The sequence below is a fragment of the Lissotriton vulgaris genome, chromosome 7, assembly GCF_964263255.1.
Source record: "Lissotriton vulgaris chromosome 7, aLisVul1.2, whole genome shotgun sequence".
Classification (NCBI taxonomy): Eukaryota; Metazoa; Chordata; class Amphibia; order Caudata; family Salamandridae; genus Lissotriton; species Lissotriton vulgaris.
Genome location: NC_141695.1, coordinates 1,719,068,445 through 1,719,095,999, shown reverse-complemented (window position 1 = coordinate 1,719,095,999; position 27,555 = coordinate 1,719,068,445). Strand labels below are relative to the sequence as shown.

Here is a 27,555-nt window from a genome sequence, read left to right as displayed (position 1 = left end):
TAGAAGCCCATGTTCTGGTGTCAACATGGGCTTCTATTGGAGGGATTCTTTGCCACATAATCCTACAGTTCATACCTCAACAAAGTGGATTCTGGCCTGATTGTGACATCACAGTACCGAGCATGGCAGTGTTGTGAATACTTGCAGTCCAGTTGTTCTTTATAGAACGTGGAAATGCGGTTTCTGACATCACCGCGGTGACGTATATACCTGGGCAATATCGATTCTGCCATGAAGGTTGTGCTTTACATACCATGGCGACGTGGTTGCTGGCATGGCAGTGGTGCTTGGCATACTCCCACAGTGTGGGTACTTGCATGGCAGGGGTGTTTTACTAACTGGGGCATGTAGTAACAGACACGGCAATGGCTGCCGTATATATTGGGGCAGTTTAGATACCGGCTTCATGGCACTCGCTGAAACAAATTGAATTACTCTAATGCCCCAAACCTGAACCTTTATAATAAGAATCCTTCACTAGGCAACAATACAATATCTTAAGTGTATTTGACCACCCCAATGATCTATCCCAGCTCCTGAAGCGACTGAATCGACCATTCTAAATGTCCCTTAAGAAACAACCTAGGTAGGAGGGGATTTTAATGCCACATCCAAGCCTGGCATAGGCACCTCAGGACCCCATGGCTGACCGACTGACATGAGCTAAGCAACTTAGGGTTGGATGGACTCTATAGGCGTCATTTACAAGCCAACTGAGCTGCCGTTGCTTCACTTTGTTTGACACACCCCGAGTGACTTCATTGTCTTGTAAATATGGGCCCTTTTCACACATTCCTCTGCATCAAAGGGGCGTTCCATGGGTATTGCTGTGGGTGTTCCCACACAACATCCATAGAACTAGACGCATGCGGATTTACAATGTTTTCTGAAGCTGGGAATGCGCCAGAATCCCACACTTCCCTAGGGGAGACGTAGGAGTGGTGCAACCAAGAGAAATACTTTTATTTCTCCTCGTTTTTGCGTGCTGCAGACAAAAATGCCATCAAGGATTGTTTTTGTGCAGGAAGGTGTCCCTTCCTGCACAAAAAACAATCATCCCAGCAACCCAGGCCCCTTGCACCATGGCGCACGGGTGCATGCGTTGGCGCACGGCTGCTGTTTGTGCGGAGGGGAGAAGGACAGGAATGAGCTGTATTTCGCAGATACGGAGCATTCCTGTCCTTTTATTTTGATGCACAACAGCACAGCAGGAAGGCTCGCTGCGCTGCCGTGCGTTAAAATACAGTAAATAAGGCCCTATGGGTCTATGTGACATTTGGAGGATCTGGCTCCCCCATGACAGAGAATACATCTACACGTCTGCGGCGCATAAGTCAATCTCCTACTGCTCCCTGCAACCTACATACTGCGGGTTAACGCAATTACCATCCTATCCCAGGGGTATTTTAGATCACGCTCTACTCGTAGTTAACTTTGGGGCGACAACTTCCACGCGGAGACCTGTCTGGCACCTCAATGCATCTTTCAGAGACCAATCTTCTGAGTACCCATCCTCCACAATGCAAGCATATTTCAATGCAAATCAGGGTAGAGTGGATTCTGCAGAGATGCTTTGGGCTGTTGGCAAAGCCACTCTCTGGGCATGGCCAGATGCTTCATGAGGCGGAGACAGAAAAACAAAATGCATCAACTAAGAGCACTTGGAACCCAAATCTTACAACTAGAGCAGCGACACATTAGACGAGGCTCAGAGATTTCCCGCTGTCAGGTGGCTCTTGCTAAAGCAGCTCTCCATCAGGCATGAGCGGATTTTGCGGATTGGCAATCCGCGAATTTGCGGATTTGCGAACTCGCAATCCGCAAAATCCGCGAATTCCCGCGAATTTGCGGATTTTTTTTTTTTTGTGTTCGCCCGTGTTTCTGCCAGTTCGCGAGGGTTTTTACAATTTCGCAATTTGCGAACTTACCTGTCGGTCGCAAGTTTTGCGAACTTGTTGTTTCTATGTGTCCAACCTGTTTGGGACACTCTTCTTCATCACTGCCACTCTCTGTCACCACTGCCACTCTCTGACTACTCATGCCACCCTCTGGCCCACCCATGCCACCCTCTGTTTCATCACCACACCCTCTGGTTGTCCAGTGTACATTATTTTCGGCAAAGCAAAGCACACCTTCCCTGCCTCAAGTGACCTGAATTAATTTGGGGCTGATTAATGTGTCACAGAATATTTTTTTAGCTGGCACCTGCTTCCTTAGTGCGCCCTGATTAGTGATCTTTTGCACTTGCTAAGTGCTTTCATTGTTGCAAAATTAGTTACAACACCTGCCCTGCCCCAACTGACAATAATGAATTAGGGGCTGATTAATGGATTTTAACTTCCAGCCTGGCTCCTGCTTGTCTCCCTTAGCTGTAATTCATGACCTTTGTGGCATATGTGTAACTATTCTGAGGTTCAGAGCAGGGTCACATAATAGTTTCAACTGGCAACTGAACTCTGGAGGGGCCCCTCAGGAAGCACTACAGGAAATGGCTACTAATGATGTGCCTGAACTTTTGAACCTGGTAAGTAGTTACTTTCAGTTTTGCTTAGATCGTATTTCTGCAATTTCGCACTTATTCGCGGGGCGCGAACTCACGCGAACAGTGCGAGCAGTGCGAGCAAAATCCGCTGCTCGCGGATTTGCGGATTTTGCAGGAAATTCGCAAATCTCGCGGATTGCGGATTTCCCGAAAATCCGCAAAATCCGCGAGCGGAACGGATTTTCCGCCCATGCCTACTCTCCATCAGACTCCCCAGGAAGAGGTCCCCCAATACTGGAGGACCTCAACGCAGCTGATATAAGAGCATAGGAGCAAGACCCGGCAGCTGTTGTACTGGCTGACCACCAGAGACAGGGCTTCTAGAATAGTCCCTGAGATTCTAGATATGTCAGCGTATAAAAAATGCAGATTCATTGAGATTGCGGCAGTATTCGCTGCACGCTATCAAGCACTATATGCGCACCGTCCACGGTCAGCGCAAGAACGACGATACATCCTTGCAAACATTCCACATCCGTTATTTTCACCACTGACTAAAGATGAAGTGGACACGCCAATTAGCGAAGAAGAGATGGATGAGGTGTCTCTGGCAAAGAAGGTAAAACACCAGGCACTGTTGGCTTCCCCCTACCGTAAAATCCTTTAAGTTCTCTCTCCCCAGCTACTTAACATACATACGGAGGCGACCAAGAAGGGCCACTTCCCACTGGAACCTGGCATGGCCACCATCATGGTTATCTCCAAGCCTGGTCACCACACAAACCAATGTGTCTAGTATAGGCCTATATCCTTAATTAATGCAGAAGTTTAACTATATACACACTAATCTTAGCTGCTACAAGTCCTGGCCACCCTAATCCATCCAGGACCTTCCTGATTAAGGTCCTTGAAAGGATGGGTCAGGGTCCCTGAATACCTAGGTACCTCAACTTGCTGTACTCAGGGCCGCACGCAAGCGCATTAGTTAATGACGTGCTGTCCAACCCCTTCCCCATTCAACGAGGAACTAGTTAGGGCTGCCCACTCTTCGTAATCCTCTTTGCCCTAGCAATCACATCTCTAGCTAGACTTGTGAGATGTAATGCCCAAATAGAAAAGGTTTACAAAAGGGGGTGGTGATGAACAGTGTCTGAATTGAGCAGACCACTCTTACCCAGTCCAAAGATCAGGGCTTGATCCATCACTGTTATTTATCTCACTGCCCCATCCCAGCTCAGAACCTGGCTATATGCAAATCAGTCTGTCCCTGGCCCAGTGCATCATGGGAACAGGGCAGACTAAACTACCAAGCCAATTCTTTACCAGAAAGGAGACAAGCTACCGGGGACCGGTTTCTGGCATTTCAGCCTCTTCGGCCCGGCTTGCTTGAATCCTGATGGAGCAGTGAGAAAGGGACTCATGTCTGAGTATACCCTGCCACACCTATAGTGGCCAAAATCGATTTACAAAAGGGGGTGGTGATGAACAGAGTGTCTGAATTGAGCAGACCACAGGAACAGACTCATTTGCATACAGCCAGGTTCTGAAACTGGGATGGTGCAGTGAGCTAAAAAACGGTGTTGGATCTAGCCCTGATCTCTTGACTGGGTGAGAGCTTTCTGCTTAATTCAGAGACTCTCTCCCTCACCACCCCTTGTTGTAAATATTTTTGTCCACCCTAAGCGTGGAAGGGTATTCTCAGATGTGAGACCCTTGCTCATTGCACCATCAGGATTCAAGCAAACTGGGCCGAAGACGGCTGTAATGCCAGAAACCGGTCCCCGGGAGCTTGTTTCCTTCCCAGGTTAAGAATTGGCTTTTGTAGTTTGGTTTGCCCTGTTCCCATCATGCACTGGTACAGGAACAGACTCATTTGCATACAGCCAGGTTCTGAAACTGGGATGGTGCAGTGAGCTAAAAAGCGGTGTTGGATCTAGCCCTGATCTCTTGACTGGGTGAGAGCTTTCTGCTTAATTCAGAGACTCTCTCCCTCACCACCCCTTGTTGTAAACAAATAGAAAAGGTGGAAGCGGAGAATTGACCTGAAGATAGAATATTGCTTTACGCTGATGACGTGCTCCTGTTCCTGTCCAACCCACACATCGCTGGCACCTGTTGCCTACAACTGTTAGATCTATATGAAGACGTCTCTGGTCTCCGAGTGCACTGAAGTAAATTCCTGTTGATCCTGCTCTGAAGGGATGAGGTGGCCACAGCTTGACAGACCCCCTATACCCATTAAGCGACTCATTTTTAAACTCTCATGTGTACATATCTCCTGCAACACTGGGCTAACGGAGTCTCAGTTTATCCCCCCTTGTATCTACAATGAAAACGGATCACCAGCAATGGGCACTATTAAAGCCTTACAGCCTGCCGTAGAGGGCTATACCGGCTATTAAAGGCCCCCTCCAGTGGGTGAGGGCCTTTAACAAGGGAGAGGGACTTTAATAGCTGGTATAACCCAGCTACGAAGGGCTATAAGGCTATTAGAACATTCTGCCACTAGAGGGCAGAATGTTCTAACAAAAAAGAACAAAGCCCTATGGGCGCGCAAGGGGATTGGAATCCCCTCAGGCTCTCTGAAGCCTTTGTTCACAGCTGTGAACAAAGAAACATTGGAATGTTGGAGCTCCAGGCTTCGACCAGCCATTACAAGCCCATTGTTTTCAATGGAGCTCCCAACATTCCAATGTTCTAATACCGATTCATGACCTGGGTAAAGTGGCCCTATTCAAAATTGTGATTGTACCGCGATATCTATACGTCCTGCGAAACTTACCACTGATGATCCCTAACCAATAGTTTTGCGACATCTCATTTATGCGCTGCTCCTTTCTTTGGGCAAATCGTCATCCTGCATAGCCCTGGATAAATGTAAACAGACAGTGTATGATGGAGGGATGGGAATGGCCGACCTACAATTGTATTGTAATGAGCGGCACAAGTGCTGGCCATTAACGACTGGCTGAATGGAGGATGAGACGACCTGGCTTTTCGAGCCGAACTGTCTCTTCAGGGACTAAATAAGGTGCTGGAGATCTTAAACGGTAACCATATCCCACAAAACCTTCCTGAGGCTACCCGTGTGGTCTTTGTGAATTTGTGTTCTGTACTGCCTTCCATGGCATGGCGCAACAAACGCCATTATGACAGTGGCGGCGACTCTACCCCACTGCACAGCTAACAGGCTTCATCAAGCGAGATAGAATAGGCATTACAAGCCTGGGAGACATCTGGCAGGGAGATCACATTTGAGCATTTCAAGATCTGCAAATTTAGTTTAACCAATCACAAATTCAGTTCCGTAAATATCAGCGGCTGCGGCCGGCTACAAAACTCAACCATGGGACTCCCTGAACACAATCTACTTTAGGCCAACTACTAATGGACAGACTCTGGAACGGAGACATATCCCAAATATACCATACTCTGGTCATGAATGCCCAGACAGATTCAGAACCCTAAAGCTGAAACGGGAGGAATGGGTGGACCCTCTTGATGATCCAGATTGGCGACTAGGTTTATGGCCCATCCGATGGATCCAACTGAACTATCGACACATGATGTCCCTCAATCCTCGTCGTCTGGTGTGTATGTCCAGGCACAGAGTTCTTCCTTGTGACCTGGCAATGTCCTCACGAATCAAGGGGGTCTTTGCAAGAGTTTTGGGAAGGTCGATAGGCCTGTCTGCAAAGCAGGCCCTACTGGGAATATTAGATGACCTTAGGGAATGATACATGGCGGTCATGGCCACTATGATGGCCCCTACATGGAAATCCCCTGAACCCCCACACAAGCCTAGTGGTAATCGGGATTGGATTGGTCTGCAAAACGGGAGGAGCCCATATATTTTGCTAGAGGTTAACCTCAAAAACACACCAAGATCTGGGGCGAATGGTGAGATTACAATGGACTAGGCCCTGGGGGCCTCATTTATTAGGTTTTGCCATAGGGCAGCGCAGCAGGTCTTCCTGCTCCGCTGCCCTACGGGAAAAGAAACGGGCAGGAATGTGCCGTATCTACCAGATACGGCACATTCCTGTCCTTTTCCCTTGTGCCGGCGCACAATGGGTTGCTGTGGGCCAACGCAGGCAGCTTTGCACCCACCATGGTGCACGAGTGCTTGCGTTGGAGGGATGATTATTTTTGTGCAGGAAGGAAAACCTTCCTGCACAAAAACAATCACAAGAGGCTTTTCCTCTTCTATGTGTGCCGCAGAATGCAGCACACATGAAAAAGGGAAAAATGAGGGGAAATAAAGATATTCCTCCCCGTTGCGCCTCCCTTATGCCTCCCCTGGGAAGGCGTACGTTTTTGGCGCTGCCTCAGTTTCACAATTTCTCGTAAATCTGGGGCAGTGTCAAAAAGCCATGGATGTTGCTGGGAACGCCCCCAGCAACATCCTTTGCACGCCCCTGTAATGCAGAAAACTGCGGTACAGGGAACAACATTTACGAGGCAGCATTAAGCCAAAGAAAAGTGGCTTAGTGCTGCCTCGTAAATATGGAGCAGGCTCCTGCGCCACGAAATTTCACAAAAAGTGATGTTCCGGCGGCGCAAGGGGCCTCATAAATGAGGCTCTCAGTACCCAACTGTGAAACTGAGGCGCCTTATCTGGGGTGGTGTCAACTCGAGTGCATGAAAACAGTTGATTAACAACTACTCAAAAGAAACCTACACTAGTTCTAGCACACTGAACAGCAGCCCTGACACACTGACCAGCCCCAGCAGAGTGAACTGTCTCCTGCCACAAAGATAACCATTGAGAATCCCTGACCACTCCTGACATGCATAGCAATTTACAAAGCATTCTGGCACACTGCAGTGTCAGAGGAGGCACACTGCACATTTAGTGCCATGATATTAATTATTAACAACTCAGGTTTGATGGGCACTTACCTGTCACAGTGATAGCGACTCGTATTGCTTCCCGACGTTATGCGGCCTTCCTGGCGCATTCTTGCTGATGAATGATATTTCGCCGCCAGCCCTGCACCGCATAAGTAATCAACACTGCAGAGACAGGCAATGAAATGTCACATGGGATGGCAAGATGAAGTAGGGCATGGGGGGGGCGTATAGAAAAAGCAGGAGCCAGTTTGGGTGGGGGACCAGGGTTGTAGCTACAGGGTGGAGTTTGGTGAATACTACCAATCAATTAAATGCATAATTGACTTACTGGCAGATGCATCAAAGTAATGTTTTGCGAGTCCTTAATAGCGAATTTTAAGGAATCGCTAGTAAAGACTCGCAAAACGGGATGCATGTAGGAATCGCAATGTTATTAGCGATTCCTTAAGATTCCTTATTAGCTTATTAGCGATTAGCTATTACCGAATCGCTAATGTTCCGCTATTTCAAAGGTGCCAGGGTGTCCAAAGGACACCCTGTTGCACCCCTGAAATGGACCTGTGCACAAATGTTACACACACACACACATGCCCTAAGGGCATGTGTGCGCGCAACATGTAACTTTGAAAAATGCACAAAAGTGCATTTTTCAAAGTTTTAGCAAATTACCACGAAGTTCAACTTCATGGTAATTTGCTCCCCCTATTAGCGAAATCGCTATTTTTTTGGGTTTCATGCATTGCATTTAAGGAATCTCATTTTGGGATTCCTTAAATGCAAGAGCAATTTAAGGAAACTCTATTTAGAGATTCCTTAAATTGCGATTTCTGCATTTGGGATGATGCATCCCAAATGCAAAAATACCGGGAGCAAACGGGCAGATTCTGAGAATCTGCCCGTTTGCTCCCGGTATTTTCTTTGATGCATCTGCCTGTTAGTAGTTGGGTCTGGGGGCCCTGAGCGGGTCTGCTATGCCTGTGTCAGTTTTCTTGTCATGGTCCAAGAATAAAAGCTAAAGCAGTGACGTTTGATGTAAATAGGAGAGAGCGAGACATACAGATGCACATCTGGTGAAAGAATTATTTCAAAATAGAGAGAAAGAGTGACAGAGATACACATCTGGTGGCTGAAATTCAAAATGTGAAATCAGATAACCTGGAATCAATGCCGGCTTCCCTGCGTGTCCAAATTGTGTGATCCTAGGCAAACATTCTAGTTCACAGATCCTCCTTTTTCTTCATTATCACAATGGCGGAGGAGCGTCGTTCCATCGGCTCAGCGCCAGCAGCTGAAAAAGAAAACAATATTTCACTATTGTTTTATTTTTCAGCCGCTGGGTGAGCCAGCGTGTGCAGGGAGGGGCAGGGCCAGGCCATGGGAGGGGGGAGGAGGAATGGAGTGGTATGTGCACTTCTAAGTGCGCATGTCTGTTTGGCCGGTGGGCTTTGGCCGGCCAAACAGACATGCTCAGTTAGGTTTCTCCAACCAACTGAATTGCACAGCCGGGTTGCAGAAACAGCACAGACTCCCTGTGCCTGAGCGAGCGTTAAACCAGCCCACTCAGGCCAATCCCTGTGCTGCTCTGATGCTTGGTAAGATGGTAAGAGAGCAGCGTGGGGATTTGATGGGAAGCCTTTAATGTTGCCCGAGCGACTTCTGGGAGCAGGAGGTAGAGGAGCAGCGAGACGGCCGGCAGCTTCAGGAAAGTTTTATTAATTTTTTTTATTAACCCCTCCCGTGCTGCATCCCCGTGCTGCATCCTCGTGCTCCTCCCCACTTCCTCCACCCACCCCACCCATACTTTCTAATTGTGTCTGCCGCACTGAAAACTGGTGGTATTTCCCCAGACATAGTATTTTTGGGTGACCATTTACTCGCTGCTCAGCACTTTATCATTTAACTACAGAATCTCCTGTGACACAAATATTTGCAAACTGTGCGTCCAATATTTTAATACCTAGTACATAATATCGTTGCAGGTACACACATTATTTACCGCTGAGGAGACATATTGGTCCAGGATACCCTAGCAGACCCTGAAGTAGCGTACCCCGGCAGTCCTCTAAAGTCATTAGTTAATCTTAAGGCTATTGGCCAATATCTTTTTTGAAAATGTGCATAATGCACAGTTTGAACCCATTTTTCTAAAAGTTCTTTGAGGGAAAGGGGGACCTCTAGTCTTGACTCGTATGAGGGTTGGCCTGACTTTCACGTCACGTGGAGCACTGAACCTCCTTAAAGTAGAGCCGTGCTGTGGTCAAACACTCATCAGTGGAGGTTTGGCACCACCGGGCAAGACCACAAGCAGACACAGGTGTTTCAGCACCTGAGGGGTAGGATTTACCAGTCCTCTTTCTCTTTCGGAAGCGCTCAAGAGGTGGGGGGAGAAAAATAAGTAGGCAATGCTGTTAATAACTCACACCTGCCCATAAAATGAAAGCCGTTGGTGCACTGTGCGCGGCCAAAAAGAAGCATAAAGTCAACGAGTAAGTAGGAAAGCAGGCTGGGTTGTGGATTGTTAATGAATTGTGATGTATTGTGCATACCTCGAGACATTGAGAGCCTTGTTGGAGTTTTCCCTCAACTAGACAGAGCCAGTGATTGGACATTGCAGGGACTACTTGATGACGTCTTCTCAGTGCAAAGTCTCTTGTGCTTGCTTGTGAACATCTCAGGACCTTTGTAGACCATCCTGGTAGGCTTTGAGTACTCCTGCCTCACGATAGCACCGAAGGAGAAAGAAACGGTGTGGCATATTACCAAGCCTGGCGATATTGGATTATCGCCGCTTTAGCGGCCGAAAGGCGATAATTATATTGCCCTATTAGCAAGCTGTCGCTAACTCATGTTAGCAACAGCTTTTAGGTGATAGCAAGCGGTTTGGGGCCCGCTTTGCATGTCAGTGATATTTATCGCTAATGACATGCAAAGTGGGCGTACCCAACCAGTTAGCGACTGAAAGCAGTCGCTAATGTCGCTATCGCCTATTAGCAAGGCAGGCGTAGCGATGGAAATATTTGCGCTAAGCGCGAATATCTCCAAAAACTAACGCCTGCTCAGACCAGTTCTTAGCCATTATATCCAATGGGAGTTGGATATTATGGCTAAGTCCTCATTAGCGATAATGCCTGAATATCGCTGGATTACCAGCGATATTCTCGCATTTCGCTGCTAACGCCTGAAATTTTATCGCATTTGAGATAATTGTTGCTAATAGCGCGTTATCTCTGCGATAAAATCAGGCGAAGCACGGCGATAGAAAAGTTGTCGCTAAGTTAGTTAGCGAAAATTTTCGCTAGTTGTTGATAATAGGCCCCGAAGTTACTTAGCCTAGTGGAGATTCAGATTTGGTGCAGGTGGTCACCTGATTACCTATAAACAAACCTTGGTATTTGCTGAAGACACCATGTTGGTGGTAAGCAAAGAAAAGGCAACATTTGTTTAGTCGTTGTTTAGAGGTGTGGAGAAGGTCCAGGAATCCTAGGACTGGATAAGATTGCCTTCATCAGTTGATAATTGTTTTGAGAGGAGTTTTACTTGAGGTGCTGGACCTTTCCAGCCTCATGTCAAGAACCGTACAGTACAGTTTTTGAGCTCCTCTTTGTGCAGTAATAATAGTTTTAAAACATGCGACAAATGTCCTTTCTAGATCTGCTGTTTTTTGGAGAAAAGCCAATGCTGTGTGTCTTCTTCAAAATACTGTTTGTTCTTACACAGTATTTACATGTGAGCTCTAGAGGTGCAACAATCGACACATGTTTCGCCCTCGCGGTCAGGATGACCAGAGCTTTCTCAAGGCTTGTTGTTGTTACTGGAAATCATAGAACAATTCTTTTATAATGCAGAAAATAATTCTTCAAAGCAAAACATAATGCGTGCTGATTTTTGGGCAGCAAAGTAGAGGTCCCGGGTGAATCTCTCGTAAACGTCTTCTGGCATGCTAGAACAAACAAGGATGTAACCAATAAAGTATCTTGAATAAGACACACACATGCTCAAACCCGTACTGAACATTTGTTGAATTGCAGGGCCTGCTGGGCAAACTAGTTTTTGCGGCTTGCGCCACTCTGGCAGGTATTCTCAAGGTGGCCTGCTGTCCCCGCGGAGACTTGGAGAGACCACCGCATTAGATTGAATTGAAATAGATTTAGGATTGGGGCAGCAACTTCAGCTCTCAGAGAAGTAAAACCGGGCAGCAACAGTGTGAGGATCCGGATGTTGGAATCGGGTTGATGTCGGCTACATTCGCCCCTGGGCGGCCGTCACCTTTAGGATTCATGCCATGAATCTACAGCCATCTCCTCATCTCCACCCAATTCTCCCCTAAAATATCAAAAGTAACTTGGGTAGGACTGGGGTAGATAGGTAGAAAAAGAACCTGAACTCCCAACAGATAAAAATATATGTGTTGATATTATGCAGAGTGGGGTGCAGCGGAGGCAGCGGAATGCCGGCGACAAGGATGGGAAGCGATTCAAGTCGTGCAGAAAGAAACTCGTGGGCGGGAATTTTATCCACCCTCGCTGGCAAGAGAGTGGGAAGCCCTTTTCAGCAGATTACATGCCTCTTGAAGAGATGTCTCTTTGGACCTTTTCAATCTGTTGGCACGACGAGGCTCTGGCTGATGTGTGTGGGATGGTGTTTGCATTCTATTTTTATTTAGTACTTTTATAGATCACACAATTATCCCTGAAAGTATCCTAGCCTTGACAGATCTAATGGAATTCCCTGGGCTAGAATTAGATGCAAGTAACCATCTTTTCAAATGTTTGTGAGAGGCAGGTAGGGTGGTTTGACTTCTGATGTAGGAGGCAAAGAGTTTCAATGTGTAGAGACAAAGTAGGAAACCCTGGCAACCCATACAGGTGCAAAGACAGAAAAGTCTTGCCTCCTGTTGTTGTCTTTCTTTTTATGTAGTTTCAGACTTGGGACTCTAATGTTCATCTTTTCAGGCAAGTGAAGAGGAGGAAGGTTGTTCGTTGCTTCTTTGTATGAGATACAACAGGTCTTTAAGATGATGTGTGCTTGGAATGGAGACACAAATGATGGGCTATGTCCTATGAGAACCAGAAAGTCCTCATTAGAGTCGCAGTGAATAAAATAATGTAAAATATGTAGAGCCGCTTGAGGTCTGGGCGTGAGCTTTATATTCAACTGTATCAAAAGGGAATGTGTGACTCTTTCCAAAAAAGTGCCTTTGAACTATAAGCACAAAAATGTTACATTTTAGATATCTGCACTAAACGTATGTAGTAGCGGTAACGTTGGATCATATAAAAGGCTACATTTCCCACCACTTGTGCCAAGGGTGGTCAGTGGTAGTCAGCTACCTCTATACGACCCACTACATCTCATAAATGGGGTGACACTTGCAAGGACATAACAGGGGTATACTGTATGGAAATTATCCTTTAAATTGGAGTATGGCTGCCCGGCTTGCTCGATGTATAACCCGCTGCTGGGAGGCCTTTCAATGTTGACGCCTAGGGTGCTTTTACCATTCCGGCAAACAAATTGCATCTTATACTTACTTTAAGGTGCTTTTGCTCAGCCGTCCTAAGTCATTGGCATCTTCTGCTGCAGATCCCTCAGCAATTGGCTTGAGACACTGTCAATCACATCTGGGATCAGCCCACAGGGATATTTAAGAATCACTGTGTGTAAATTTGACCTAGAGACAGCTTTAGCTGCCTCATCAGGCTCTCATTTTCCGATAAATTTATAATAAAATACATACATAAAAACAATGGCTTTTGGTAAGCCCTCTTCATCCATTATTATTTTCAAGTACCATTCCCATTTTGCTTCCACCCAATAGTTTATAGCAGGGGTCTCCAAACGGGTCCTGGAGGGCCGGATCCATGCCAGATTTTTTGGATATCCCCATTGAGATACATGTAGTTATTTTAAAAATCTGGCATGGATCCGGCCCTCCAGGACCGGTTTGGAGACCCCTGGTTTATAGCAAGGAGCAATGTATCAGCCCCTTCATCCATTGACTGTTTTGTTACATGAGTGATGCCATTTTGCCAGATCACATGTGCACAACTGTCTGAAAAGGAGGGCACTCCCGTGCAAAGGCTGGTGTGCCAGGGCTGCTCCTTTACCTTTACATTTCCATATGTTTGCCAATGTTTTTCATCTTATATATGCCTATAAAAAGAAATCAATTAAAACATAACTTTGATGTTTGCCAAATGCCAGGCCAAATGGCCTTGCCAGATGCTGGTTGTCTGAGTGTGCCCTGCTGCCACCATAAAATGCATGAGGAACTATTTCACATCTAATATCTGTCGGCGAACAGACCATTACCAGTGGGGATCAAGCACTAACAAAAGTATCAGAAATACAAATGCAACAGAAAAGGACGCAACCCTTTTTTCCCTGTAGCATCATTTTTTTCAGATACCTTTGTCAGCACTAGCTTCAACTGTTCTTACTTTGTCCTGTTGGTGACCCTGTTCTAAATAATTGCGCTAAGGGGTCGAAACGTTGACATTAACATATGTGGGCTGGTTTTACATTTTGATTGTGGGTATTGACATTCATACTATGAGTGCCACACATAACAGCATATTTTCCCAATCAGTCACATGTATATATTCTTGTACATAGCACAAGCGCACTCTTTATTCACTTTATATCACTCTCACTGCGCTGTCACTTGTTAGGAGCGCCTTGAGAACGTTTCTGCATTATATGAACTGGATTTAGCAAAATAAATGCACTCACCGCAAAACTATAACTAACTCGCAGAGGAGATTTTGATGATACTATTGCAGTGGAAGTCCAAGGCTACACTTCCACCATAGGGACCATCTTTTTGAGAATAGTAAAGGTTTTGCCAGCGTTTAATGGAGTAGGAATACTTGTTGAGAGGTTTGACTGAAAAGAGCAGTATGCATGGGTTGGTGGTTCCCTGGCTGTCAGGCCAGCTGCAGAGATACCTACCAGATTCTTTAGGGGATAATGCAGGAGCCCTGTCCTTGTAGATACTGTACGAGGGTTGGCTGTGGAACAGGAACTGACGCATAAGCGCTCGCTCACTATAAAGGACAGTGTGGGAGCACTGGTGTGGTTTAGGAGCTTTGGCCAGATTAGAGACAGTGGGAGCATTGGCTTTGAAGAGTGGTGCAGGAGTGCTGGGTGTGCTGGGTGGCTCATGAGGAATCTCTTAGTGCATTTTCAGTCCCTGGTGACATGAGACACTGTTGAGGCTCATTTCCCTCTCTTTTGCATCTCTCCACAGGCACCCACTCCACTGCTGTCACTACTGGACCAAGTACCAATCCTTTCAAGTCTGGACATTAATAACCACTACTGTTGTTGTGGCTGGCAGCCTGTCTTGTGATGCAGCACAGGTGCCCCCTGTACCCGTCAACAACCACAGAGACTATCCACCAGCGGGCGACCCGTGGAGACTTTCAACAGAGAAGATCACCGGAGGCGCATGGACTGACTCCGCCCCTCAACCAGCAGGAAACCTAAAAGCAGCCTTGCTGAAGGCTGCCAGGAGCCATACCCCTTTGCGCCCAGAAAGAATCCCACGAGCAGATGCCTGGCACCCCAGGTGGAGGCGTCAGGTGCCTCGGATGGCATCCTCGCCTCGCTCTGCCACACCCTCTGGCTTTGAAGAGGGCCAGCCATCTTCCCAGTACCCCTGGGCTATTGTCTGGGGACCCACTGTGTCTGATGAGGAGGGCATGGATGCCAGTTCAGCCGATGTTGGTTCCCTGCACCTGGACTTTGGGCATGTGTCCCCGCGTGGGATGGTGACGCCTTTCCCTAACTCCCGCCTTCGCCATCCAGATGATGGACTTAACCTTAAGGGGTCACCAGCCACTTTGAAGCCATTCCTCTTTGGAACCAGGGCAGAGGGTGAGTTTCTCCATCTCATTACCAAAGCTCACTCTGTCCTTCACTGTGAAAAGGTATATTGACCATTCTTATCTAAGAGCTACCACAGTCCTATACCGGAAAACACTATATCAACCACCTTTGCTCCAGAGCGATGTCACATTCGGCATCTCTTTTGTCACACGTCGAGTGCAAGCTGCTTGTTCCTGCACACAGCGGCGAAATGCAGGACTATTCAGCTGGAGGGACACCAAATCCTGATACAGATCACCCCACCTGTATCCGGAACACGCAATCTCCCACAACAGTGTGTCCTCTTTAGGACTCATTGATAGGCCAGGATTTTGACCAGCCACTTAGGTTGGACTGGTTTGTGTCAGTGACCACCAAGCAGGAGATGTGCAGGAAAAACTTGGAATGTGCTGCATTCCACACAGGGATCATTGTGGCGAATGTCCAGGATTATGCATGTTTTTGCATTTGGGAATTTTTATGAAGCACCATAGCTATATTTCTATAATTGATAAGCATGTACAAAGTATCAAAGTATATAATATAAAAACACTAGTATCAAAGTATATAATATATAAAACACTACACCGTGTAAAGGTGACACAAGCAGGGGAAACATCCTTTATAACGTAACTGGTACAACGCGGTACCGTTACGACGCAGCTTTAACAATGAAAGTCATTACAACGACTTTCGCTGGAGGGCGCTCTAGGATAGGGGATAGTTTAATTTACTATCCAACAACTTCCCTACTATCCACGGGGACTGGAGTTGGAATAGTAAATTAAACTATTCACTATCAGTGCCCCCCCAACGCAAGTCGTTGTAACGACTTGCGTTGTTAAAACTGCGTCGTAAAGGGACGCGGTGTAACGGTACGCGTTGTACAGTCATACATCCCACAAGCAGGATAGAGGCTGTGGAAAGGAGTTAGGAATGTTAACTTACCCATGGAAAATACACTGAGCTATGTATTGTATCTTCCTAAAAACAACACCATGGCACCTCCGAAAGCCTTCAAGTCCACTACGGAGAGTTTGATCACCATTGTGAACACATGTAAACACATTAGCACTTAAACAACTCCACTGGCCTCCTCCCACTACTATGTGCCTGCACAGAGAGCTCTGTCAAATGGAGGAATCTACCCATCAGGATAGGAGGAAGCAGCCTTTCTATTTTGGGTTTGAGCCACAGGGGGTGAGCCACAGGTCCCCGTGCCCCCACAACAGTGGATTGGAGTCCCTGTACCCCTGCCAGGCACACCCTAGAACAGCATGTGTCCCATCCTGCAGAATGCTGTCAGCATCCCTCCTGTCTCAGCCTAGAGAGGACAGTGTTCCACACTGGAGGATACAGTCTGAGCCACTTTGGTTGGTCCCTGAGCTGCCAGTGTCCCAAACTAAACAAGACTATCAGAAACCATCCTGTCTCAATGTACATCTGTCTGTGCCCCAAACTGGGGTGTGCTGTCTTTAGCCTTAGGCCTCTCCATAGAGATGCTTGTGTCTGCTCTGGAGGGTTATGACAGTACATCCTGTTAACTCCTTTTATGAGTAAATTAAAAGGGCAAGTGTGCAGGAACAAGGTCGTGTGAGTCTCAACGGATGGGTCCCTTGTGCAAATATAGAAAAAAATAAAATCCAAAGCTATAAAGGTTTATACAAATTTAAGAATCATTACAGAAGGCAAAAATAGTTAGTCAGATTCAAATCAGCATCAACAATGTACCAGAAATGTACATTTTGCTAGAGGTAATACGTAAAGTAATCTGCCACAATTAAGTAAATATGCAGAACCAAAATACAGTTCAGCAAAGAACCAGCATAAATCTATTCAGTTCGCAAAATATTATAATAATAATAAATAAATAAATAAATAAATAAATAAAATAAAAAATAAATAAAATAAAACAAGTTAAATCTAATAATAAATAACCAAGAGGACTGACATGAAGTCTGCCTCAGAGGAAAGAACCAACATTCTAAGTTTAAATCAGCAGTCTAATGTGGAGATTGCCCTCAATAGTGAGAGCAAAACGTCTGGGCACAGAGTCAGATGATAGTCTGACATAGAGACTGTTTAGTTCGAAAAGCAAAGAAAGCCTGGCACGCATCCCTGAAAGGGCAGATTTTGTAGGTTTCAGACAGTGAAAAAACACATTCTCAACACGGTGTGTGGTGAGATTATAGGGCAGAACTAACCAAGTGGTATGACATGAACCAATAAACATTAAAGAAAATGAAATGAAACCTTTAGAAAACACCTACATTATGAATAATAATTGAGCACCATTTACCCTACAAAGAAAGAGAATTACATTGTACTACGGAAGCAAACAAAACATTAAAGGCCCGATGTAGGAGCCCTAATAGCGGTCGGAAACGGCCGAATTCGGCCGTTTCCGACTGGTATTACGGTTTTCTTATGTAGGGGGCTACATAAGTACAGATTCGATAATTTTACTGATTCTGTACATTTACCGATTCGGTAAAATACCGAATCGGTAAATGTACAGAATCGGTAAATAGAGATGTAGGTGGCACACTGAAGATTGCCACAGGCCTTCAGGAGTCGGTATTTTACCACCCAATCCAATTGGGTGGTAAAATACCGAATCCAGGTGTGCATGCACACCTGTGCATGTGACACACAGACATGCCCTTAGGGCATGTATGTGTGCCACATGGCACACAAGCCTGAAATTGGGGTGCTAGAGGGTGTCAAAGTGACACCCCCTGCACCCTTGCAAGAATAGGTAATTACCGAATCAGTAAATACCGATTCGGCATTCCACATTGATTCCTATGGGCTTCAAGGCCCATAGGAATCAATGGGGGATACCGATTCGGTATTTACCGAATCAGAATTACCTACATTTCCCCCCCTCTAAGTTACCACTTCTTAAATACCGAATCGGTATGATTCGGTATTTTAGAAGTGGTAAATTAGAATTACCTACATCAGGCCCTAAGTCATTAAACAATAAGGGTCCGATTCACAGAACTAATCTGAGACAAAATCCTAAACTTACTACTTTTGGAATTCACAGAGGGCATTTAGTAGTAGTAAAGGCAGGATTTTGTCTTAAGTTAGGATTTTGTTTTAAGACAAACTTAAGTTTAACTTAAGACAAAATCCTAACTTAAGACAAAATCCTAACTTAAGACAAAATCCTGCCTTTACTACTACTAAATGTCTTCTGTGAATACCAAAAGTAGTAAGTTTAGGATTTTGTCTCGGATTAGTTCTGTGAATCGGCCCCTGAGTGAGGCACAAATTGCCTTGGAATTGTTACTTGCACAGCACATCAATACATTTCATTCGGAACTTCTACAGCACTATGAAAATGAAATCTATTTCATTTATTTTTTTAAAGAAAAAACAGAAGCTAGAACCATGTAAGCTCATTCATGGAAAATAAAAGCAACACTTTTTCTTCAGCATCTTTATAATGGATGTCAGGTCAAGCAGGCTGAGGCCATAATGTCAATTTGCAGCTGTTTATACTAACCCAAACACAGCTACATAAACATAATTTCTAAGTATTAAAAACACTCTCTCATGCCCAGCCACCACTGCCCCCTACCTTTGACCATAGACCTGTGTCCCTCACTGCAGGATTCTGTGTGTACTCCCCCCCTCCTTGAGTCTTGTCCTAGAGCTGCCTGTGTCTCACTGCGGGATCTTCCTGCACCTCTCGAATCTCCCCTAGAGCTGCCTGTGTCTCACTTCAGGGGTCTTCCTGCACCTCTCGGATCTCCCCTAGCGCTCCCTGTGTCTCACTGCGGGGTCTCCCTGTACCCTTAGAGGCGCAGCCCAGAGCTGCCTAGGCTCCATAATGCAGGGGGTCTGCTTGCACCCCTCGATTCTCACTGTAGAGCTGCTTGGGTCCCACACTGTAGGTGTCTGCCTGTCCCTATTGAGGGCCTCATTTATGAGGAGTTGGCGCAGGGCAGCGCCGCAAGAAATAATGCTGTGCTGCCCGGTGTCAGAAGAAAAGGGCAGGAATGCACTGTCTATGAGATATGAAGCATTCCTGTCCTTTTCCCCTGCGCCGGTGCACAATGGGCTGCCGTGCACCAGCTCAGACACCCTGCGCCATGGTGCAAGGGTGCCTGCATTGTAGGGGTGATTGTTTTCAGGCAGGAAGGGACACCTTCCTGCACAAAAACAATCACCACTGCAATGGGGACACCTTCCTGCACAAAAACAATCACCCCTACAATGCAGGGGACGCCTTCCTGCACAAACACAATCACCCCTACAATACAGGGGACACTTTCCTGCACAAACACAATCACCCCAACAATGCAGGGGACACCTTCCTGCACAAAAACAATCACAAGAGGTGTTTTCCTCTTTCTATGTGTTCTGCCATAAAAATATTTCCCCTCCTCTCATTGTGCCTCCCCAACGCCACTCCTGGGATGGCGTTAGACTCTAAAGCATTCACAGATTCACAAGGAATAGTTAATTTGGGAATGCTTCAGATTCCATGCATGTTGCTTGGGAAAACCCACAGAAACACACATGGTACGCTCCTCTCACGCAGTGTTCCGCGTGAAAGGGGCATAGATTTATGCGGCCATGAAAAGCCACGTAAAGTGGTTTTGCGTGGCTTTGTAAATATGCTGCTGCTTGTTACGCTACCGAGAGTAAAAAAAGTGATGCTGCAGTGGCGCGGAATTGCCCCTAGGAGCCTCGTAATTGAGGCCCTTAGTCTCCCCCAGAGCTGCCTGTGTCCCACCCTGCTGGGAAGAGGACAGAGCAAACAGGTCAGGCAAGACAAGAGCAGTCAGAAGAGACCTCTGTGTGCCCAGCAACTTTCAGGGGGTAATGTTATAGGCAAGTCAGCTCTGCAGATTAACATACTTGCTGCTGAGACCGGTGTTTTGTACAATCACAGTGTTCACTCATTATAAAGAGCAAAGAAGGTTAATGTGCCTGCTGTTAAGCACAAGGTGCAGCATGCAGATCAGCAATCTTTATTATATTTTGTGAGCTGAGTGGTTTACTGCTTTTGTCACAGAGACTTTTTGGTCATTTGCAGTTCATAAGTTACAGTCTTCAAATATAGCACTGTGAGCAATGAACCGGCATCAAAAGGCTGTATGCAAACTGCAAGGCACATGTTTATTAACTGGTTGTTTTTTCTCAAACTTTCATTATTTTTACGTTACTAAAAACGTTTCCTTGGGTAGAAATATATTCCTATTGGTGTAAATAACTCCAAACACTGTATTTTCAATTCTAAGTTTGTGTGTCTCCAGACATACAGTCTTAATATATAATGCTTACCAGTATGGATGATGTGACTCCTACATCTGGAAGCCATCAATGTATTATGTAACATTTTCTATACAAAGTTGTATGAAACACAACCCAGGGATGAGTAGTGCTATAAAAAAAGTAAATACAAGTGACAGAGAGGCTATGGAGAGATGAATAGCACAAATGGAGGATGGTAGAGAGGGAATCACTGGAGAAGAAGGTCATTGGTATGGACAACAAAGATTGTCATCTTGGGTGCCACCAACGCTAAAGCCGGCCCTGACCAATGTGCTGGGTTCTGGCGTGTTGGTATGCCAGTGTGCTGGTGTGTTATTGTGCTGGTGTTTCAGTCAGCCGATGTGCCGGTGTGCTGATGTACTGTTGTATTGGTGTGCAAATGTGCCGCAATACTGGTGTGTTGTTGCGCAGGTGTGTTGTTGTGATGGTGCGCTAGTCTGCCTGTGTGTTGGCATGTTGGTGTATCAGTCTGCAGAGGTGCCAGTTTGCTGATGTGCTGGTGTGTTGGTATGCAAGTGTACTGGTGTATTGTGTGCTGGTGTGTTGGTCTGCTGGTGTGTTGGTATGCCAGCATGCTGGTGTGTAGTTGTGCTGGTGTGTTGGTGTGCCAGTGTGCTGGAGTATTGTGTGTGCTGGTGCACCAATATGCCTGTGTGTTCCCATATTGGTGTATCAGTCTACAGAGGTGCCGGTGTGCTTGTGTGCTGGTGTGTTGGTATGCCAGTGTATTGGTGTATTGTTGGGCTGTTGTGTTGGTATGCCAGTGTGCTAGTGTGTTGGTCTGCTAGTGTACTGGTGTATTAATGTGCTGGTGTGTTGGTATGCCAGTGTGCTGTTCTATTGTGTATGCTGGTGTGCCAATATGCCTGTGTGTTGGCATATTGGTGTATCAGTATACTGAGGTGCCGGTGTGCTGATGTGTTGTTGTGCTGGTGAGTTGTTGTGCTGATGTGCTAGTGTGCTGGTGTGTTGTTGCGCTTGTGTTCCAGTCTGCTGGTGTGTTGTTGTGCTGGTGTGTTGTTGCGCTTGTGTGTCAGCCTGCTGGTGTGCTGGTGTGTTGTTGTGCTGGTGTGTTGTTGCGCTTGTCTGCCAGTCTGCTGGTGTGCTGGTGTGCTGGTGTGCTGGTGTGTTGTTGGGCTTGTGTGTCAGTCTGCTGGTGTGCTGGTGTGTTGTTGTGCTGGTGTGTTGTTGCGCTTGTCTGCCAGTCTGCTGCTGTGCTGGTGTGTTGTTGCGCTTGTGTGTCAGTCTGCTGGTGTGTTGTTGTGCTGGTGTGTTGTTGCGCTGGTGTGTCAGTCTGCTGGTGTGCTGGTGTGTTGTTGTGCTGGTGTGTTGTTGTGCAGGTGTTCCAGTCTGCTGGTGTGCTGGTGTGTTGTTGTGCTGGTGTGTTGTTGTGCAGGTGTTCCAGTCTGCTGGTGTGCTGGTGTGTTGTTGTGCTGGTGTGTTGTTGTGCAGGTGTTCCAGTCTGCTGGTGTGCCTGGGTGTTGGTGCTGTAGTATCTATGGTCAGTCTCCTCATTCTCTTCTCTTCTCTCTCTTCTCTCTCTGCAGGCATTGATCCCCAGCTTTATGTCACCATCTCCATCTCTGTCATCATTGTCCTCGTGGCCACTGGGATCATCATCAAGTTCTGGTGAGTCTGCTGTGTCCAGCAGTGGAAATCCATGTTCGTGTGACGCGAGGCACGTGCCCTAAGCATGATTTTGTTAAGTCAAAGGCGGTGCAATACTCTGTGTCACCAGGGCTGGTTCGATAAATGCACCACTTTGGCCTTTGGCGATCACAATTGCACCAGGATTATTGGCTAAGCAATGGCTTTGTGAATTGTGGTGGTTTTGATTAATCTTAAGCTAATTGTTCTTGGGAAGAGATCATAAACCTCTTGAATGGCACTGGCCCTCAATGACCAATGCTGGTCATCTTGAATGGACCTTCTCTCCTTTTGACTATGAGGATACCGGGATTCTGCTTTGCCACACACTTCATTGTATGTTCAGAGAGAGGAGACTGGCAGTAGTGCAGCTGTGTTCAAGTCGTCGCCTGGTGGCTCTAAGTGTCTAACTTATGTTTTTTCGTTCCCCAGTTGGGATCGGAACCAGAAGCGCCGGAACCACACTGCCCAGCAGAACCCCCTGCAGCAGGAGGACAGCCAGCAGCCACTCACCGACCTGTCCCCGGGGGCCCTTTCTGTCTTCAGCTACAGTGACTCCCTCAAATTTGCACCGGAGCTGGAAGCCCTGGCCATCCAGGAGGGCAAAGTCAAGGTGGAGAATGCCTCGAGGAACCCTGTGTTCCAACTCAACCGGTAAGGCAGGCCTATTGATTCAATCAGTCAGTCAGGATTTGTAGAGCACGGCTGCTTCACCCGTGAGGTTCTCAAGGTGCTGTGGGATCATGCTGCGGGATAATCCTGCCTGTTCCTATTGGTTGAAAATCCGGGTCTTGAGGTCCTTGCTGAAGTGCTGGCGCGATGGTGGTGAGGCTCTGAGGTGCAGGAGGAGGAAGTTCCAGGTCTTAGCTGCCGGGTGGGAGAAGGAGCGGCCTCCTCTGCTTGCCTGGTGGTTGCGTTGGGTAGCTCATAGGTAACGGATCCGGGATGGAGTTCCCTGGTCGTTTGGTGGTAATTCACTAATTTGTTGAGGTACGCCAGTCCTTCGTTGTGTAGTGCCTTGTAAGAGCTTGACCATTTTCTTTGAGGTCTTTCTACAGATTAGTTCTGGTTTCTCTGGGATTTCCTCTCGTAATTGAGTTTGTGAGTTTTCTAGTCACTTTTTAGCATCTGGCTACAGACTGCTTTAGCAGTTGTTAGAGTTCATGGGATCAAAACAAGGCACAGCATTTAGCAGACTGGTACACTGTGCCACTGACTTTATATTATGGCGTTGGTGATGTGGCAAACAAATTCCTTATTCCAAACACAGCCAACCCGGGTCTATCAGTAGCTGAAGAGGTGTTTCCATTCCTGGCAGGGGTTTCACATCAATGGGTCGCAGCCCAAATAATAGCTATATTTGCCACGCTCCTCCCACTGAAGGCTGCTCTCCCCTGGCAACTCGCTGTAGAGGTCTTCACGCAGTGCAAGCCAGCGCCTCAGTTTTGCCAATGCTTGTTTATTTTTCGATGTAAACATAGCATACCCATATCTTATTGAAAAAGATGCAATTGAATTAAAATCTTTTTGTTAAAATTGTGTTAAATATCAAATAAATAAATTTTAACAGTATCAATCATGCTTCTGTAAATCCTTCTGGTAAGGTTCTGATAAAGTGACAGAACTGCACCCAAGTGCCTACAAATGTTACCTTCTGGGAGAGGATTTTGGCTTAACATTTCAGGCGCATGTGAAGGGTTTTGGGCTATGGTTGGTATAGTTATTTGGGCTACACTTAGACAAAAGTTTAGGGCGCTGGCTTAGAGTTAATGCTTCATTTTGAGAGTACAATGTTAAGGTGTTGGGTTACAGTTACGCCTAATTTTGGCATCATATCTACTAGGTCCATCATTACCTGCAGCCTGGAAAATGGACTGTTATTCCCCAACCCTACAGCTGCCGACACCCGTAACTCTGAAGGTAGAAATATCAGACCCATTATAAGTTGGGCCCTGAGTGTCCACTAAGAAAGGAGGATTTATCCAAAGAGTCTGGGATCCCAGGTCTGATCCCTCAGGTATTTCATAATCTTCTCCCAGACATCCACAAAGAGATTTTGGCTGCTTCATAGGTCTCATAACACCGATGGGGCTGATCGCTCCAACCCCATCGGAATTAAAAGGCCACTCATAATGAGGGCCTAATTTATTTTTCATGATAATTATCACATACTGTTATGAAATTCTAGTTAACACCTTCGATGCTCATGACGAGCTCAGCTCGTCATGACCGCACCCATTTTCATTAGGGCCCAGCACAGGAGAGGGATACCATCAGCAGCGATGGTGTTAAGGATCACACTTTTCGACATCGGGCCTATGCTGGGTCTGGTGGCTCAGTGGACTAATGCGTCCACTGTGTGGGCCTGTGTCCAACCTCATGGTCACAGGTTCAAATGCCGGCGTGTCCACTCAATATTTATCCTTCTGCGGTCGATACAATGAGTACCATGGAGTTGTGTAGCAATAAAAATCTGTTATTCAGCGCCAAGATAACCTTGGGTGTAAGTACGCTTTACAAGTACACGTTATGTTATGTATGACCCAACCTACTAGCAGAGTAGAGGTTGTGTGTTGTAACCTATATTAATAATGACAGTGAGGGCAGGTGTTGTAGGGGACAGCCTAAACCCGTCAAGTTCCTTTCCATCCCTCATTACTATCCTCCTAGGTAGATGGAGGTAGCAGCTTTAAGTTTGAAAACACTTGTCCACCACTATGATGCTCAAAATGTGGTTTAAGACCTAAAGATGCCCCGGCGACATTAGCTCTACACAGCAGCTCTTAGTAAGCCGTATTTCTTAGTATCGGAGAATAATTCCAGGTGTAGCTTTGCTGGTTGGCGTAGCACTGTGGTCCATACTGCAGCACCTTTATAGGGTGGGACAGGACAGCCAGAACCACTCAAGACTCCTTAATGTGTGAAAAAGGCCGCTTTAATGAGAAAGGTGCGTAAATCAGATTTTAACTTTCAATTCCTCTCTCCACCCTCGCCCTCCGTGGTGATCAGCCTGAGTGTCAACATAACCAACCAATGCTCTCAAAAACAACCACCAGATACTCTCTTTAAAGGTGTTTTCTGCCCCCGCCCCCCACCAACTCACCCTATAACATATTTCCTAACAAAACTGCCAAGGCACTCAGCTGCTGCAATGAATAGAATACGGTACCAACCACCAATAAATGGGCAGCATATTTCCTAAATTTCTTTTCATAACATCGAATTTGATGTTGGGGTGTTCCACTGTAAAGAAACCACAAATCTATGTAACAATGTACTCTCTCCTCAGCCCAGCTATGCAACCTTCAAAAAAAAAACAGCAACAAAAAAACAATTAAAGCACAAACAAGCTAATCCAACCACCACATGGGGCTAATGTTCCATTTGTAACAGACACACCAAGGCCTCCACCTCCCAAACCTCTGTATATCCTCCCCAGAGCCCCCCCACCCCCTCCTTAGCCTCATTTGCCAAATCTATGAAAAAGAAATGTGTACCAGACTCGGCGGAAGGCATTTGTAAAGCCTCAAAGACTTACAGTACATCCCCAACATCTGTGAGGCTGGCACGCGATAATCATCCACATACATATCAACCCACCCACCAAATAAACACCTGTTTTTATCTACTCCACCAAAGTAGCAATTTGGACCAAATCCTCATGATCCCGCACGGATCGCAAATTTTCTGCCCAACTTCTCAATCTGGGACCATCATTTCCCGGCTTAAAATCCAATTGAAACCCCATCTCCCATACAAAGAAATCCAGTGACTCGGCTTCTCCGCCTTAACTGGCATACAATCCTTTCTGCAAAGTGCTCCATAAGCTCCTCCCTCTGCCTTTATAACTGTGGGTTGGCCAGTTCCCCCTTGGCCCTCCTATGCTCCTGCAGGCCCACCGGCCGCATGCTGCACCCCTTGACTGGGTGTTTACCACTGAACCGAGAGCACTCGTACCTGAAACAGCAGTACTCCCGGTTGCAAATCCCTTGTTACAGGTCCAACAGGCTCCTGTCTGCCGAGCTTGGACCCCTCCTGCTTCAACCGCCCCCTCCCTGGGTGGACACCCTTGAAAAGGCGTTTAAATTAAAGGCAACCCACTGGCCGTGTATCTAATTGGATCCAGCATGTAAGGTGCCATTGTCTGCAACCAGAGATCTTATCTAGCTATCTCCATTTTCCTTCAGCACCCTCTTACAATGAAGCCTGAACCTCTCCTTCATACCTAACCCAAGCATTATACGATGGCGTAAATTAGAAAAGTTGAAATCGAGTTCTCTATGGCAACTGGAAACCTTGACCTCCTAGATAGAATATCTAATTCTTGGAACATTTCTTCGCCCTTAACTGCCTCTGCAGTGATTTGAAAACTTCTATATTCTCGCCCTTCAATATTTGCTCTGTGGTAGATGCCATCAAATGTGCCCCTAATGGTGTTGTAATACCATTATAAGGCAATTTGTTTGTGCTTTACCTCTTTATTTTCTTTCTTCTTACCGTCTTCCTGCCAACCCCCCTCCACCTTGTCACATCCCCTACTGCCTTACATTGTTTTTTGACAGCTGTTTCTTACTCGCTTCCTCCATGCCCGTACCCTGGTCCTTCACATATTTGACCTTTGCCAATCTCGCTTCCGTGCCATCAAATTTAGCAGTGCGACATACTCCAACCGAACTTACACTTTTCATTGTTTCCAATCCAATGTCCTTGCCTGGTCTCAAGATGGAGTCCCGCACAAAAGCTTGAAGTCCTGATAACAACATTGAATGCGGCGTCATCACTGCACGCCGGTCACTTTGCCTGGGTTCTGTGTTCCAAAAAACACCAACTCCACCGTCCTGATCACCGAGCTTGCGCCTGTGACGCACAACCCAAGGGACATTCCACCATTCCTGCTCTTACTTCTACACCACAACTGAATCAAAACTCCCACACTTATGCTCAAAACATCTCCACACCCAAACCACAAACCCCAAACTCTTCACTATACACTTCTTTATGATTCTAAAAGGGGACCGCACTCAACCTTCCCTTATTCTGAGATACAGGTCCCAAGCAGTCCCAGAAAGGGTAGCACCGGACTGTGCTCCATCTTCAAGAAGGGGTTTCAGAGTTTGCACTAGACTCTCCCGGCATAATTGTGGCCCTGATTCCTCTTGTACCAGAGAAAAGCACATGCCGAGCCTGGTCTACATATCCCCTATGCCTCATATCACACTACCCTTCCTGCACACCTTGTGCCCTCCCCATTAGCAACGCGCTCTCTTTGGTGGGCTGGAACATTCTCCATGCCTATACAGCTCTATGTTCCACTCATTTGGATCTACATCTGCTTGACCGGGCCTTAAATGGCCTCCCCTTGGCCTCCTCGGTGTCCGCCTCTGCATGTCTCCTTTTGATTATTAAATTGC

General features: G+C 46.5%; 1 protein-coding gene across 1 annotated transcript in view; it reads left to right on the top strand.

Annotated features, from left to right (window-relative positions):
* PIANP (PILR alpha associated neural protein) overlaps positions 1-27,555 on the top strand; it is a 182,556-nt gene that overhangs the window by 151,174 nt on the left and 3,827 nt on the right. The window contains exons 3-5 of the mRNA XM_086932914.1: positions 14,586-15,214; positions 22,045-22,126; positions 22,577-22,798. Of these exons, the coding sequence (XP_086789040.1) occupies positions 14,586-15,214; positions 22,045-22,126; positions 22,577-22,798 (933 nt within the window). The remainder of the gene's footprint in view (positions 1-14,585; positions 15,215-22,044; positions 22,127-22,576; positions 22,799-27,555) is intronic.